This window comes from Lutra lutra, chromosome 10, assembly GCF_902655055.1.
Source record: "Lutra lutra chromosome 10, mLutLut1.2, whole genome shotgun sequence".
NCBI lineage: Eukaryota > Metazoa > Chordata > Mammalia > Carnivora > Mustelidae > Lutra > Lutra lutra.
In genome coordinates this window covers 13,213,132-13,230,426 of record NC_062287.1, presented here as the reverse complement: position 1 = coordinate 13,230,426, position 17,295 = coordinate 13,213,132, and the positions used below count along the sequence as shown (strand labels likewise).

General features: G+C 43.4%; 1 protein-coding gene across 8 annotated transcripts in view; it reads left to right on the top strand.

Moving 5' to 3' along the window:
- SIK3 (SIK family kinase 3) overlaps positions 1–17,295 on the top strand; it is a 248,339-nt gene that overhangs the window by 186,897 nt on the left and 44,147 nt on the right. For all 8 annotated transcript variants that reach the window (XM_047693730.1, XM_047693733.1, XM_047693731.1 and 5 more), the window contains exons 5-6: positions 11,968–12,092; positions 12,642–12,765. In XM_047693730.1, coding sequence (XP_047549686.1) covers positions 11,968–12,092; positions 12,642–12,765 — 249 coding nt within the window. The remainder of the gene's footprint in view (positions 1–11,967; positions 12,093–12,641; positions 12,766–17,295) is intronic.

Here is a 17,295-nt window from a genome sequence, read left to right as displayed (position 1 = left end):
GAGAGGGAGAGAGAGCAAGCACAGGCAGACAGAATGGCAGGCAGAGGCAGAGGGAGAAGCAGGCTCCCTGATGAGCAAGGAGCCCGATGCGGGACTCGATCCCAGGACGCTGGGATCATGACCTGAGCCAAAGGCAGCCGCTTAACCAACTGAGCCACCCAGGCATCCCTGAATGATCTTTTTAATGTATTTTTCAATATACTTTGCTAACATTTTGTTGAGAATTTTTACATCTGTGTTAATCAGAGACATTTGTTTATAGTTTTTTTTATTTGGTAGTATCATCTTCTGGTTTTGGTATCAGGGTAATGGCAGGCCTCATAGAATAAATTCAGAAGCATTCCTTCCTTTGCTATTTTATGGAATAGTTTGAGAAGAATAGGTATTAATTCTTCTTAAGATGTTTTGTAGAATTCATCTGTGAAGCCATCTGTCCTGGACTTTTGTTTGTTGGGAGTTTTTGATTACTGATTCAATTCAATTACTAGTAGTTGATCTGTTCATATTTTTTGTTTGTTTGTTTCTTCCTGGCTCATTCTTGGAAGATTATATGTTTCTACTAATTTATTCATTTATTATAGGTTGTCTAATTTGTTTGCATGTAATTTTTTGTAGTAGTCTCTTATAATCTTTTGTATTTCTGTGGCGTTGGTTGTTACTTCTCTTTCATTTCTGATATTATTTATTTGAGTCCTCTTTTTCTTGGTTAGTCTATCTGAAGGTACATCAGTTTTATTTATCTTTTCAAAGAACCAGATCTTGTTTTCATTGGTCTTTTCTATATTTTTTGGTTTCTATTTCATTTATTTCTGCTGTGATCTTTGTTATTTCCTTCCTTCTACTAAGTTTGGGCTTTGTGTGTTCTTGTTCTTGTTCTTTTAGGTGTAAAGTTAGATTGTTTACTTGAGATTTTTCTTGATTCTTGAGTTAGACCTGTATCACTATAAAATTTCTCTCCTAAGTGCTTTTGCTGCATCCCAAAGATTATGATCGCATGTGTTTCCATTTTCATTTGTCTCCAGGTATTATTTTATTTCCTCTTTGATTTCTTTGTTGACCCATTGGCTGTTTAGGAGCCTGTTGTTCAACCTCCATGTATGTTTGTTTCTTTCTGTTCTTTTCTTGAAATTGATTTCTGCTTTTATACTGTTGTGATTGGAAAAGATGTTTGATATGATTTCAGTCTTCTCAAATTTATTGAAATTTGTTTTGTGGTCTAACATGTGATCTGTCCTGGACAGTGTTTCATGTGCACTTGAAAAAAATGGAGCACAGAAATTCTTCATAGGGCTTCAGGCCTTTCTTTCTTTCTTTCTTTCTTTTTTTTTTTTTCAGGCCTTTCTTTGATTTCATAAGTACACTTTGAAACTATAAAGTATATATTTAACTTTTTGAATATATATCGACTCTAGTCTCTTCTTTGCCTTAAGTTTCTGTTATTTTTTTTATTCTTGTATTTTACTTCTATTGAAGTTGCCTCTCTTCTGTTTTTTCCTTATGTTGCACCACTGTCTGGTCTGGTAGTGTTCCTCTTCCTGAGCCACGTGAGCTGAACTCGAGCTTATGATAGTGTAGTTATTTGACGTGTGTCCCTGAACTAGAATGATCCCAGGTTGACACGAGTTGAGGAAATAGAGTACTCCAGTATTCCTTAGGGTGATGTTAATTCTAGAAAACTAAAAAATGTTATTAAATACAAAGTGACTGTGGTTTTAAAGAAATTGTTAGGCTCTGTCTATTCTCTGGCTTGTTACTTATGGGATTTAAATAATCAAAAGGTAATAGTCAGAAAATAAAATATGTTCTAAAGATGGGAGAGAGTTAAGATCATTTAATTGAAAGATTTGCCAAAATTATGTCAACTCTCAGTTATCCAATTTTGTCTGTTTGTTTTACTATCTGAGTGTTTTGTTTTGTTTTTTTCCCTTCCTCCTCTTTCTTCTGCCGTCCAAGTTTGTTTGTTTGTTTGTTTGTTTCTTTCTTCCTTTCTTTTTGGTTTGCTAGTTGTTTTTTTTTTTAGATTTTATTTATTTATTTGACAGACAGAGATCACAAGTAGGCAGAGAGGCAGGCAGAGAGAGAGAGGAGGAAGCAGGCTCCCCGCTGAGCAGAGAGCCCGACGCAGGGCTCGATCCCAGGCCCCTGGGATCATGACCTGAGTCGAAGGCAGAGGCTTTAACCCACTGAGCCATCCAGGCGCCCCTGGTTTGCTAGTTTTATTAATAAACCTGTTTACCTTAGGTTGGTCGTATTAAAGGAAAAGAAGAGAGATCTGAATCTCCTCAATGTTGTTCTTTGTTAGCAGCTCATCTTAAATTAGGGAAGATAGTAACATTATAGAAAAAAGCGGATTTTTAAATTATTTATAAGTAATGTGTCTTAGTCCATTCTGGCTGCAGTAACAAAATACCACAGCTCGAGTGGCCTATGAATAACAGAAACTTATTGCTCACACTTCTGAAGTGATTATGTAGATCATTAAAATATTTACTCCTTTTAAATTGTATTTGACTACAACTGTGAATGTTATCATTGTATATAAAGTCTTCATAGTTTACAGTCCTTCATTTAGGATTCTGGTTGTCTTCAACAAAAACATCATTGAGCTCTGTTTTTAACGAGTAGCTCCAGTTCCTGGCCTCTTAACTGTTCACAAAACGCTGCTCTGAGCTCTCAAGCATTTATTTCTTTTTTTAACCTTCTCTCTCTTTTCCTCTTTTTCTCCCTCCCTCTCTGCTCTTGGTTAATCAGTGAATCACTTGTAAAATATTGAATGCCTTGTCTTTTGCCAGACGCTGTTCTAGGTGGTAAGAAATCAGTGTTGAGGAAAAACAGCCTAATCTCTATTCCCCTGAGCCCTGATGATGATGGAGCTTAGATCCCAGTGAAACTGCCCTGAATGGGAAGAAAAATAGAAGTAGGGAAGAAAAAAAGATCCTATGTTCTTCTCATTTTTTTCTCTGCTTATAGTGAAATACAATATAAGTAGACAGAATTGTGCATTAACCATATACGTATATTTAATGAAAGTATACTGTAAAGCAAACACCTGCGCTAAAAGTTACCACTAGGAGCAAGAATTAGATCATTTCATCAGCCCAGACTGCACCCGCCCCCCATCCCTACCTCATCCTTGTTCTAAGAGGTAATTGCTGTCTGGATTTCTGTGTTTTACCACTTGTGGTCCACAAGGTACCATATTTATTGGAGATAATGTGCAGTGGGCTCATCCTTCTTGTAGTTTGCCTATTCTTGACTATGTATGAATGGAATCATACCAAATATATTAGTTTGTGCCTTACTTTACACAACAGTGTGTTAGTGAGATTTCTCCATGTCTATATGGCCGTGATTTATTCACTTTTCTTTCTTTATTGTATTTCATGATACGAATATACCACAAGTCCTTTTTCCATCATATCTAGTGACGTATATTTGCGTTGCTTTCAATTTGGAGCTCATACCAATAGTTGCGTGAACATTCTTCAGCGTTTATTCTTGTGCAGTCTCAAGCATTCAGGAGCGTTAGTCAAGGAGCAAAGTCGCTGGGTCGTACATTATGTCTGTCCCTGGCTTTTGCCTGTAATGCCGAACTGGTGTCAGGTGTGCATGCACGTGTCTGTTCCTACATGCCCTCACCAGTGCTGGCATTATTTGTAAGTTTTACTATTTGTAAGTTTCACAGTCTGGTGGGTGTGTGGGTGACTGTGTGGGTAGGTTTTACTGTTTTAATTTTTCTAATAACAAGTTTGAACTCTTTCCCACATCTTTTGGCCTTTTTTTGTGAAGTGTGTTTAAATAAGTCTTTTGCGCATTTTTCTGGTGGGTTGTCTTTCTTACTGATTCATAGTTTTTGTTTTTTGTTTCACTAGTAAGGATGTGAGTCTTTTGTTGTATGGGTTACAAATGTTTTATTTCATTTTATGCTTGCTCATTTTACTTTTTTTTTTTTTAAGATTTTATTTGTTTATTTATTTTAGTGAGAGTGATCCTGTGAGCCGGAAAAGGGGCAGAGGGAGAGGGAGAGAGAATCCCCAGCAGACTCTGCACCAAGTGTGGAGCCTGATGCGGGGCTTGATCTCACGACCCTGAGATCATGACCGGAGCTGAAACCAAGAGTCGGATGCTCAACCGACTGAGCCACCCAGACGCCCCTTTCATTTTGCTCTTTTTAAAACATCTTTCAATGAATAGATATTTTAGTATACTTTTTTTTTAAAGATTTTATTTATTCATTTTACAGACAGAGATCACAAGTAGGCAGAGAGGCAGGCAGAGAGAGAGAGGAGGAAGCAGGCTCCCCGCTGAGCAGAGAGCCCGACCCTGGGACCATGACCTGAGCCGAAGGCAGCGGCTTTAACCCACTGAGCCACCCAGGCGCCCCTTAGTATACTTTTAATGTAACCAAATTACCACTTTTTTCTTTATGATTAGTGTTTTTTGTTTCTTATTTAGGAAATCCTTCCATCTGCTGAGGCATTAAAGATATTCACTTTATTTTTAAAAATTTAGTAGTTTTACCTTTTGCCTTGAGTCTGTGATCCACCTGGAATTGATTTGAGGCTTAGTGTGAGGAAGGTGTCCTATTTAATTTTTGTTCCACATGGAAAACCAGCTGTTCCTATGCCGTGTGTTGAAAAATTCGGCCTTTTCTCAGTGATATATAGGTCTTACAATTCTTTCCAAAGTACTGTTTTTAAAGAAACATGCAGTATGCCTCAAGCACAATATGACTTTGGGAATTACATAAGCAGAATGAAGGGTTGAGAGTCAAGAATAATATGAAAAACAGAATGTAATAACTAAGGAATTTGGAAGTTGTGCGAAAAGAGTTATGGGATGTACATTTACCTCAATGTAAACAAACCTACGTAAGATGATGAAAGCACAGTTGTGGGTGTGGGATTTGAGGGCACCCAGGCTGGCATTATGGGCTCGGCCTTGTTCTTGGAAATATTTTTTTAAAACTTCAAATTTGGGCGTGTTACTTAACAAACCTCACTTTCCCAGGCATAAAACAAAAATAATGCTCCTCTTAATGAGGTGATAAGTAACATGCCACTGTCACCCAGCTTTCAACAGAGTGTCCTTTACAAATGTCTTCTTACTTTATTCTGTATGGTCGAGAGTACAGCATAAATGGGGAAAGTGCTGCTCTGAGCGAGACCAGACTGGTCTGGTTCTAGGTCACGTCAGATACCACACTCTGTCCAGGATTGTGCCACTTGGCTCCATGGCTGGGTGGCTCCTTTCTAGGTAGCCTGAATGAATTCCCTAATAGTTGAGAACCATTATTTGTCATCGGACTTGGTAAGAAATGCCTTACTGTGCTCACAGTATGACGTCTAGGTGTTTCAGAATGAATCTGGATTATGTCTGTACAACTTAGCATTTCATTAAGACAAATAGAAATTCTGAGGGGAAATGACGCCATTTCTGATCTCAAGTAACAATCTCACCATAGTTTTCCCACAGACGCAGGTCACAAACTACTTGGGTGACATCATATGTCACTATGAACCGCCCTTTCCTTCTTTCTTGCTTTTCTCCTGTCTCAGCTTCCTCGTTGTAATGATCTTTCTCTTTGCTTTTGGCTGCATCCTCTTTCTCTTCCTGTACCCATAGAGTAGGAAGTACTTAGGGGTACCTTCTAAGCCTTAACTCCCAGCCATCCCCTTTTCTGCACTTATTCTTTCAAAAAATTTTTATCCATTCAATACTATGACTTAGTTCCTCAGAAAATCTAACTGGAATTTCTTCTCACCTCCTTTAACTCAGGATAGAACAAAAATATGTATTTTTTTTCTTCCAAAACCAACTACTACTATCTACTTTCATGTGCCCAGGCTACCCAGACGTGCATGGTCATACTGTCTGCTTTTGCCTCCTTTTTATCTGTGTGTTCAATCTGTCTTCAAGTCCTGTCCAGTTTTTTCAAAATATTTTTTGAACTGTCTTTCTCATTTTCATTACTTCTGCTTTATCACAAGCCTTCCTCTTCACCTCACCTCTAATCTCGTCTTGCTTTCAGGTTAATTTCAGTGCCTCACCTGTCCGCTCTAGAAGCCACAGTGCTGACTCCTCATTGCCAGTAAGCATGGTCCTCAAACTGCTTCAGAAAGAGTTCCTTTTTGTTTGTTTGTTTACATTCCGATGTCTAAATTATGTCCAGGAGATCCAGTAGGGCTGAGGCGAGGTTTGTGGATCCCTCAACATTTCTAAAACTGCATTGGTGATTCTGATGTACAGACAGGATGAAAATCAGTGATTGGGAGAGAAGGGGATGGGATGAGGGTGTTTATGATTCAACGTAAGTAATTATCAAGATAATAGTTTTTTATTTGGGTGGTGGATTCTCTGGTGTTCATTGCATTACTGAAAATAACCATTTCTAGAAGAAAACACAGGGATGAATCTTCACAACCTTAGGCAGTTAGGCAGTGGTTTCTCTGATATGACACCAAAAGCATAAGCGACCTTAGAAAAGGCTAGATAAACTGGACTTCATTCAAATTAAAAACTTTTGTGCACCAAAGGACACCATTAAGAGAGTGGGAGAAAAACGCAAATCGTATCAATGGACTTGTATCCAGAGAATATAGAGAACTCTTACAACTCAATAATAAAGAGACAACCCAATTTAACAATGTGCAAAGGACTTGGATAGACATTTATCCAAAAAACATCTACGAATGGTCGGTAAGCACATGAAACAATGCATAACATTATTAGTCAACAGGAAAATGCAAACCAAAATTACAGTGAGATACCACATACCCCCATAGGATGGCTGTAATTAAAAAGAAAATGGCAGTAATAAGTATTGGTGATGATGTGGAGAAATTGGAAAACTTGTACATTGTTGGCAGAAATGTAAAATGTGGCAGCCACTTTGGATAAAAGTTTGGTCAGTTCCTCAAAAATTTAATCATGGAGTTATCATACCATATGACACACACACACACACACACACCCGTAAGGATATATATATACATATGGTATAAGTCATATATATATATATGTGTATATATATACACATATATATATATATTCACCATGTATATATATATATACACACACACACACACACACACACAACCCTAAGAAATGAAAACACACTCAGAAAAAACATATAAGAATGCTCATAGCAGCATTATTCATGGTACTGCAGCATTATTCATGGTACTGAATAGTGGAAATTATCAATTGGTGAGTGGATAAATAAAACACAGTATAACCATGCCATGGAATATCATTCGGTGGTAAAGAAAAGAGCAAAGCACTGATTGATGGATGATAACACATGGATGAGCTTTGAGAACATTAAGCTAAGGAACACAGAGTCCACGTATTGTATGATCCCTTTTATAGAAAATGTCCAGCGGGGGCGCCTGGGTGGCTCAGTGGGTTAAAGCTTCTGCCTTCGGCTCGGGTCAAGATCCCGGGGTCCTGGGATCGAGCCCCACATAGGGCTCTCTGCTCAGCAGGGAGCCTGCTTCCTCCTCTCTCTGCCTGCCTCTCTGCCTACTTGTGATCTCTGTCAAATAAATAAATAAAATCTTTTAAAAAAAAAGAAAAGAAAATGTCCAGCGTAAGCAAATCCATGGAGACAGAAAGCTGATTAGTGATGGCTTGGGGCTGCGCTCATTGGTGGGAGAGTTGGGGGAGAAATGAAGATTGACTGCTGATGGGTACAGGGTTCTTTTTGGGTGATGAAAATGTTCTGAAATCAATTGAGGTAATGGTTGTACAACTCTATGAAAATATTAAAAGCCACTGAACAGTACATCTTTACTGGGTCCTTTTGTGGAATATGACATTTATCTCAATGAGGCTAGAGAAGAACAGTCTGAGTAAAAACAGGCCATGTGTGGGGCAAGGGGGAGAGTGTGTCCCCACCTGCCCCTTCCCGCCTCCACAACAACCCAGCAGTGGGGAGTTACTTCCCGAAACTACCAACAGAACCCAAAACAGATTGGTTTGCATTTCAGCTGCTTTCATTTTTTCCTTCCAGTCTTCTTAAAATGCCCCTCAAAGGTAAGCAGCCAGAAGAGTAAGGAGGAGGTGTCCTTCCCGTTCCAGTGGTTCAGTCCCTGGAGTGTGCATTAGAAGGAACTAAACTTTCAAAATGAGTTCCGGACTTAGTATGTTAATAACTTGAGCTTTCCCCACATCAGTCACTTAAATTTTCAGAAAGTAAGTTACATTATCGGCGAATGGACAGTGGGCTGGCCAGAGCTGTACCCCACAAGACATACAGCCATTCTGAGGTCACATGGGAAGCCGTGGGAGGAGGCACTAGCAGGGAAGGTGCGGCCGCAGTCGCTTTCGGTGAAGCTGTGAAGTTACAGTGATCTGTGTTGGGGGGGGGGGGGCGTATCCCGTGAGGTTTAGTCCATTAAAGATACCCCAGGGTCACTCATCGGAGGAAGCTGGCTTTGATGGGAAAAGAGGAAGTGTCCTAGCAGGCAAGGAGAGGAGGACTTTGCATAAATGTGCAGTTAGGAGTGGGAACAATATGTGGTATGGTTACGGGGGACCCCTTGACAGGTTTGCGAGACTAGAGGATTTCTGCTTGGTGTGTACTAGGAAACAAGGGCAAGCAGGTGTGTGTGTGTGGCGGGGCGGGGGGCGGTTGTTGTTGAATCTTGCTGAAATCTTGCTGTTGGTCATCGGGGTAGCTGTTGAGCGAGCCCCCAGGTTGTGACGCGCCGTCGAAGCAGGTGCGTCCCCAGATGTGGATGCCAGCAGTTGTCGGACCTGGAGCGTATGGTTCATTCTTGAGCAGTCATTTCTCATCTTAACGCCTCATAGCAATCTAAGCTCGTAGCCGCCACTGGAAATGGTTCCTTTTGAGAGTGTTTCCTTTGTAAAGATTTCCTGTTTGCCAGCTGGAATAAACACGCTCATGCCATTAAGTTTGTGCCTTCCCTTCCCCAGCAGACTAAACGGGTTAAATGGTTGCTAATTGTAGGTAGAGTATCCATGGTCCTGTATATTTTAAAGCTGTTTATTGGGAAAATTTATATAAACCTACTGCTTTTACTTAATTGCTTCGCTTGTCGTGTTGTCCATTCAAAATACAAAAAACTCCATGATTCTCTCCTCTGGACTTTGCTAAGCAGTTCCACCAACGTCAGCATGCTTCTGTTATGACAGACGCCATCTCCACATATCTTCCACGTGGAACAGAGGAGGGCCAGCCGTGGAAGAGGACCTGAGGAGGAGGTGCGCAAGCCAATTAAAACAAAACAAAACAACTAAGGGTCCTCTTTCTAGAAAATTCTCAAAGACATCTGCTTTGCTGAATCTCATTTGTTAGGATTTTTAACAACCTGTCCTCTATCTCACAGGAGAAATATTAACAGGGTTCAGCGCATGCAGACTTTAGTAAATTAAAGATATTGGGTTTCAAAAGTTGTAGGTTGGTTGGTAGAGCTTTAAGTGCAGTTGCACTCATAGTTGACATTTAGTAGGACCCTGTTGTGTTTAAACACTAGTGGGGCGCCTGGGTGGCTCAGGTCATGGTCTCAGGGTCCTGAGATCGAGCCCCACATCAGGCTCTCTGCTCCCCGGGGAGCCTGCTTCCTCCTCTCTCTCTCTGCCTGCCTCTCTGCCTACTTGTGATCTCTGTCTGTCAAATGAATAAAATCTTTAAAAATAAAATAAACACTATTATACTGGGTAATCAGAGAGAGTGAGAGGTGAGTAAGGTATTCTTAAGGAACTAGAGAGAGTGTGTGTTTTTCAGGAGCTAGAAGAATAGGATATATATAGGTGGAAATAACCAGAATAGGGGAGAAATACAAAGGAGTAGGGGAGTACAGAGAAGGTGGACGATATTTCCTGTGGGAGGTCAAGGAAGAATTAGCAGAAGTGATATTTATTTCCCATTGATGAGAGAGAATATTCGATTTCTTATGGGAGTCGATGTAAATGTTTCTAATGGTGGCTCTGACCTCTAAGCCCCCGTGATCATTACGTTAATTTTAGAACCGTAGAAAGGAGGGCTAAGAGATAGAGACTTAGCCAGTGGCTGGCTGGCTGCCTTTATAAGGATGAGAAGGCTCTGGGAGCCAGAAAGTGACAGGAGGCTTGGTCTGATTTAATTGCCATTTCATTCAGTGACCCTTTCTTGAGTCCTGCTGTGTGTGAAAGCACTGCGTGGAAACAGGTAAATCCAGCTGTCGTCCCCCCATTTACTCACTAGTGGAGGGCATAAACACATAATACAACTAAGCATAAGATAAGGCAGAGTAATTGGGACATGGAGGTATAAGGAAGGACTATGGAAGCACAGAGGAGGAAGCCACTGACATAGTCCTCTGTAATGGAAATCAGTTAAGGCTTCATACAGGAAGTAATATTTGACTGGGCCTTGGAATGAGAGATCTTTCAAATGTGGGAAATAAAACAAAAGGCATGGCACAGAGAGGAAGTAGCCGCAGGAAGGCATGTGAACACAGGATGTGAGTAGTCTAGCAATACTCGAATGGCCAGGAGAAGTTGGAAAGGTGGACAGGGCTGGGCCGTGGAGGGACTTGAAGGATAAGGCTCAGAGGGTTAGACTGTTTTGTGAAGAGACAGCAGCCCCCTGTGTTTTTGAGTGAGGAGTTGACACAACGTGATTTACGTGACTGTCCCCACACTGTGAATGGGTGGCCTAAAGGGAAATGAATTGGCGGTAGTGAGCCATGCGTAAGCCTCGGTCAGAGAGAACACGAGTGTGAGCTGAGCTGGTAGGAATGGAAATGGATTCAGGACACCCGGGGTAGAAGTACGGAAAGTTTTATTATAGTTTAGAGGGAGAAGGGAGACTCCAGGGCTCCCAGGAGCTGGGATGGCAATGCCATCAACAAACATTACTGGGAACATGATCAGAAGAACAGATTGGTTTTTGGAAGGTGGTGAGTAGGAGCTCTTTTCTTCCCAGGTATATTAGAGGTTCATATCAGGAATTTAAGAGAGGTACCAGGACCAGAGATAGAAACTTCAAGAATTATTACCAAACAAATGATAATGGAAGCTATGGGACCAGAAGAGGCAGCCTTAGTAAGGAGAGAGAGACAAAATTAGCACAGGCCTTACAAGAACACACGTGCTGTAGAAGGAAGAAAGGAGTAAAACGAGCACATGGAGACGGGCTTGTCCAGGGGAGTAAAACTGCGGAGGGGGGAGTAGGGAGGCGCTGGGCATTTTCAGGCGCTATTACCGCAGGGAATGTGGTAGGCCTGGAGTGGGAGCGAGTAGGCTGGCTCCCAGAAGAGTCGTTCTTATAAATACATACACAAAAGTATTCAGAAGTCAGTGGCTCTCTGTCCTTTGGCCTGCCATCCTTGCTCATTTCCTGAGCATTCTTCTCTGCGTCTCACCTCTCCTGTCTCCCATCAGCTCCTAAAACAGCGAAAGGGGAAGAGAAGTAGGGGGGATGCTGAAGCACAAAGGGCCTTGGAGTTCAATGGCAAATGTTCCTGTTTCAATGTGTAAATAAGTTGCCTAATCTTATTTTTGAATAAGCCACCTTAATGATAATAGCGTCACTTTATCTAAATTTTCAAGTCTGTGTGTCTCTAGTGTCCGTAAATGTGTTTGTCATAAGAAGTAAAAATAATAGGAAAAGTCTGGGTCCGGGTGAGTGGGCTTACAGGTGTCACTGATTCTGACGCAGCCTTAACATCCGTCACTTCCCGATGTCACCTTTGTTCTGAAGGCAGTAGGCGCGTTGGCTGCCTCCGTGCAGCTTTCTGAGGGCAGCGCGCTGGTTCTGCTCACACAGGCCTGTCGCACGTCCTTCAGCTAACCGGGGTCTTCGGCGTCTGCAGCTCCCTCTCACCAGTGTGTCGAGTTCCAGTGGCTGGTTGGAGGATTTCTAAATGGTCCCTCTTCCCATTGGATCCTCACATTCAACGTGCCTTTATTCAGTGACTAGAAGCTAGTAACGTGAGTTGTGTCCATGTGTCTTTCTAGATTTTGGCTTCAGTAACCTGTTCACTCCCGGGCAACTGCTGAAGACGTGGTGCGGCAGCCCCCCCTACGCGGCGCCCGAGCTCTTTGAGGGAAAGGAGTATGACGGGCCCAAAGTGGACATCTGGGTATGTACTGTCCTCCCCGAGCCCCCCGGCTTGTGGTTCTCCTTCACTGGGAACAGCCGCCGTCACCCTGGGGGACCGCGAAGCCTGCACACAAATTGAGACCTCGACCCCTGTGCTTTGAGTTCCCAGTTCCTCGCGCAGTCTTTCCTCCAGCTCTTGTCTTATGGACCGAGCCACAGATGTCAAACTCCCCCTTTTGCATCTGCAAAAAAAAAAAAAAAAGCCCAAGAGCAAGCTTGGGTGGGTGCCCTTGCCAAGAACAGAGATTCTTTCTGTCGTTGCCACTTGCCTTCTCCCTCGAGGATGAGTGCGGGGAGAAATTCTAGATATGTTACCCAAAATTAATGTCTGGACGCAAAGAAGAATGTTAACTATCCAAAAGATGATTGGCCTTGACAATGCCTCATATTATTTCTTACAAAGAAAGAAAAAAGAGTTTGTTCCATTATCTTGTGCATGACTCACCACCGTCTCCATACACATACCATAATGGCCTCTTCTGTTTCCTCTGATGCAATTAATTGTGTGTACTCTCTGTTTGGGATGCAGAGCCTTGGAGTCGTCCTCTATGTGCTTGTGTGTGGTGCCCTGCCATTTGATGGGAGCACACTGCAGAATCTGCGGGCCCGGGTGTTGAGTGGAAAGTTCCGCATCCCATTTTTTATGTCCACAGGTAAGGGAGTTGCCAGCACATAGCAGGGACAGGGTCACAGAGAGTTAGACATGCTGAGTCCTCGCAGGAATTGGGTGACAGAGTATGAACGGCCCATTCAACAGCCTTTCTTAGCGCCAGTGTGCTGAACCAGTGCCTGCGGAAGCAGGGCTCTCTGGGAACATGGCGTATAGCCTGTGGCGTCCAGTGCCCTGCCTGAGGCGGCCTGAGTTTGGCCCTGGTGCCGCCTACAGCTGCTCATGTCGCGTGGCTGGCTGACTGCTAAGTCTGCCTGAGCTTTGGTTTCCTCATCTGTAAGCAGCTGGCAGTTGGGTGAGGACGTTACTCTAAAAGAGTCGACAGGCCCGTCCCATAGTCGCAAGGCAACAAACATTCCTGCTTCACCCCTGCCCTTCACCCCACTCCCACTCTTTTTCACGGTAATATTTCCAATTATGGGGGCCCTGCCGAACTGTGGCCATCAATGCCCAGGATGGAGCAGGCTTTGCTTCTCAATCTTGCTACCACCACATTTCCCACTTCCATGACATGTATCCCCCAGACTCAAATAAAAAAGTGGTTTTCAGATGAGTGGGTGGTAGGGTGGTCAGTAACCCTTGGAAAGCTGTAACCCTCTAGACACCAGCTACTCAGAACCTACAGTGTTTCCTCACCATTGCTGTGAGAAAGGAACAGCCCAGAGACCGTGCTGGAAGCAGTCTAGTTTGTTCTGCCTCGACATGTTTTCAGGTTTAAGGAACGACGCACGGAGTGTATGACCCATGTTGGCAACACAGTATAAGCACATGGGAACTGCCTTTTAGAGTAAATAGGGGAAACTTTTTCTAGATTTCACTTTAAGTCTCCTTAGCTTTAATGGCTTCATAGCATGTCTGATAATGGTAAGTGCTGTGAGAAAAATAAAATAGAGAAGGGGGTCAGGGCTGGTGGGCAGGAGGTTATTTGAAAAGGTAGAGGAGGTGAGGGAATGAGCCAGGCAGCCTGAGGGCGAGCTTTCCAGCCAGGGGGAGCAGCCAGGGCAGAGGCCCCTGGGAGGGAGCGTGCTGTAGTGTTCCAAGAATCAGGCCCGGCCCTCTGCGCTTGAAAGGAGTGACAGGGACAAGAGCGATGAGGTCACAGAGGTGAGAGAGAACATGCTTTTAGGGCCTAGTCAATGAAAGGACCTGAGTTTTTACTTGGAACCAAATACAAAGGATCAGATGGTATTGACAGAAGAATGATACAATCTGACTTTGGTTTTTTCCTAACTTTTATTATCAAAATTTTCAAACACACAAAATGAGTCCAAAGCGTGTGACTGTGATTGTTCTTTGTTTTGTTTTGTTTTTTAATCATTTTGGCTGCTCTGCTGGTTAAAAGGGTTAGGGGCTAAAGGAAGGGAGACTTCTGCAGTCATCCGAACGGGAGATACTGGTGGCTCGTTCCCAGACTGTGTGTGGAGGTGGAGACGGTGAGAAGTGGTCAGATTGGAGAGATACTCCACGCTGTGTGGCAGGCACCGTTCAAAGCAGTTTATAAACACTGACTCATTTCGTTATTACAGCAACCCTGTGAGATACATAAGTCTGTCACCCCCATGTTACAAGTGATAAAACTGAAGCCAGGACGTGGTTAGCGATTTTCCCAAGATAGCACAGCTACAAAGTGGCTAAACTAGAATTTGAACCTAGCCGGTCTGGTTCCAAGAGCATTCATGCTGGATTTGACGTGGAAGGAGTCACTAAAGTGGCTTGAGCAGCTGGAGGGGTGGGCTTACTGCTGACTGAGACGAGGATAACTAGGGAAGGATACTGAATTTTGGCGAGATGTTTTAGATCATGTCGTCTGAGACACACGTTACTCCTGTAGGCTGAGAACTGGTGTAGGCAGTTGAATATAGGGTTGTGTAGCTTAGCCGAAAGTCATGGACCAGGGATGTCCATTTGTGAATCATCGGTGTATCGGTAATATTTACAGCTATGAGATGGGATCACTTTGTAGGTAGTGATTATAGAGAAGGGGCCCAGGGGCTCATCTCTGGACCATTCTAATGGTCCGAGATCAGGAAGATGAAAAGGGATCGGCATGGGAATCACCAGCGAGGTAAGCCAGAGGGGCTGCTGTCCTAGAAAAAAGGAAGAATATATTTCAAGGAGGGAAGGAGGAACTCTACCAGGTGCTGCTGACAGTGAGAGAAGAGCGGGAGTGGAACATTGGATTTGGGAAGGTGGAGATCAGCACCGGCATTCATTGGGGGACAGTTTCCGTGGAGGGGCGGGAACACAAACCTAATTCATGTGGCTACAACAGAAAAGGAACGGAGGGCAAATGGCGAAAAGAAGTAGACAAGGCTTTTCCCAATTTTACTATAAAAGGCAGCCGAGACGGGGTCCAGCAGCATGCTCTGGCCAGTCATCTGTGATCCCGTCATCCTCCGCTGGGTGTCCTCGGTCCTTATCTGCATGTCTGCACAGCAGACTTACGTTCTTTCTTTTTTAAAAATAAACTTTATTTTTTAGGGCACTTTTAGGTTCACAGCAAAAGCGAACAGAAAGTGCAGCCAGTTCCCATATACCCATGTCCCCTCGCAGCCTTCCCCACGATCGGTATCCTTCCTACACCAACGTAGCACATCTGTCACAGTCAGTCATCCTACACCAACACTGCATCAGATTATCATCCAAAGTCCATAGTTTACATCAGTGCTCACCCGTGGTGTCCACTGTGTGGATTTGCACAAACATATGCTAACAGGTAGCCACCATTACACTCTCATACAGAGTAGTTTTACTGCCCGAAGAATCCTCTGTGCCTTTTGGCCCCCTCCCCAACCTCTGGTAACCACTGATCATTTTACTGTCCCCCTCGGTTTGCCTTTTCTAGAATGTCATGTATAGTAGTTGGAATCCCACAGTATGTGGTCTTTCACGCAGGAATACGTACATAGGGTTCCTCTCTGGCTTTTCAGGGCTTGATCACCTTTTCTTTTTAATGCCAAATAACATTCTTTCTGTGGATTTACCCTGTTTATCCGTTTACTTGCCAGGCATCATGGTTGTTTCCATGTTTGGGCAGCGATGAATAGAACTGCTGTAAACTTCGTGTGCAGGTTCTGGTGTGGACCGAAGCTTTCAACTCTTTGGGCAGATAGGAGGAAGTGTGATTGCCGGATAGAAAGGAGGAATATGTTTAGTTTTTTAAGAAACCGCCAAGCCGCCTTCCAGGGTAGCTGCTGTATTTTGCATTCCACCCTGGTGAGTGAGCGTCCCCTTGGCTCCACATGCCCAGCAGGCTGTGCTGTCCGTGCTCTGGAGTTTTGCCGTGCTAACGGACAGATGCGTAGTGGTTGCCTGTGATTTTAACTTGCAATTCCCTGATGATGTATGATGATGAACGTCTTTTCATAATGCATATTTGCCATCTGTCTTCTTTGGTGACTTGTCTGTCCAAGTGTTTGGCCCATTTTTAAAGAAGGTTGTGTGTTTTCTTATCCTTGAATCACTCCCTACTTTCTGAAACACTTTTTTCTCACTGCTTCTCAGACACCACATTCTCTTGTTTTCCTCCTGTCTCTCTGGATTCACCTTCGCCCTCATCTGTGCCAGATTTCTCTTCCTCTGTTCATCCTTTAAGTCTTTTCTTCTTTCTACCATCTTTCTGAGCCATCTTAACTGCCGTGGCTTCGGGGAGGACTGTGATGTTCCGCCCCCTGTTAACGCCCAGTCAGCTCTCCCGCCCAGACCTCTCCTCTGGGCTTGGAAGGGTGACCTATCCTGCCCATTGCTACTGATCAACTTCACTTTTACATCTTGAGTTCACATCAATAGAAATATTTCAAACCTGACTTGAACTCCCCCCTCCCTATCCTTGGTTGCCTATCCTAGTGAATGGTGGGTGTTGCCACCCGAGCAAGGCAGAAACTAGCCCGATTCCTCCCCTTCTCTCACCACTGTCACAGCTGATCAGTTACCAAATTCTGTCCATTCAGCGCTCCTTTCCTGTGACCACTTCCATAGGGCTTCTTGCCCAGATGAGAAATAGCCAACTAATGGCTCCCATCCTGACCCTCCCTGGTCCATCCTCCACATGCTGCCTGAGGACTCTTTCTAAAACAGACATGTAAAAACAACACACACACACACACACACACACATCTGGTCATAGCATTTTCTAGCTTAAACTTTTCAGTGCTTTGCCCCCGAAATGGTTTGCCTCTAGGCTAAAGTTCACTCCTCAATGTGGCAGAAGCACTGACTTTCAAACATTTTGACCATGACCGTAGTAAACAATATCTTTTATACTGTGACCTGGAACATGCGTATACCCATACTCTTGAACGGAAGTTGTTTTCGAGAAGCAAAACTTGCCTTTACTATGTGCAGTACACTCCAATATATTTTATTCTGTTACATTAAAAACTGTTGATTATAACTTACTAGATTGATGTCATGACTGTTGTTTGAAAAACAGTGGTCTAGAAATGCCTTATGACCCGGTGGCTGCCAGTCTCTTCATCCCAACCCCCACTGTACACCTAGTCAGCCTGACTTC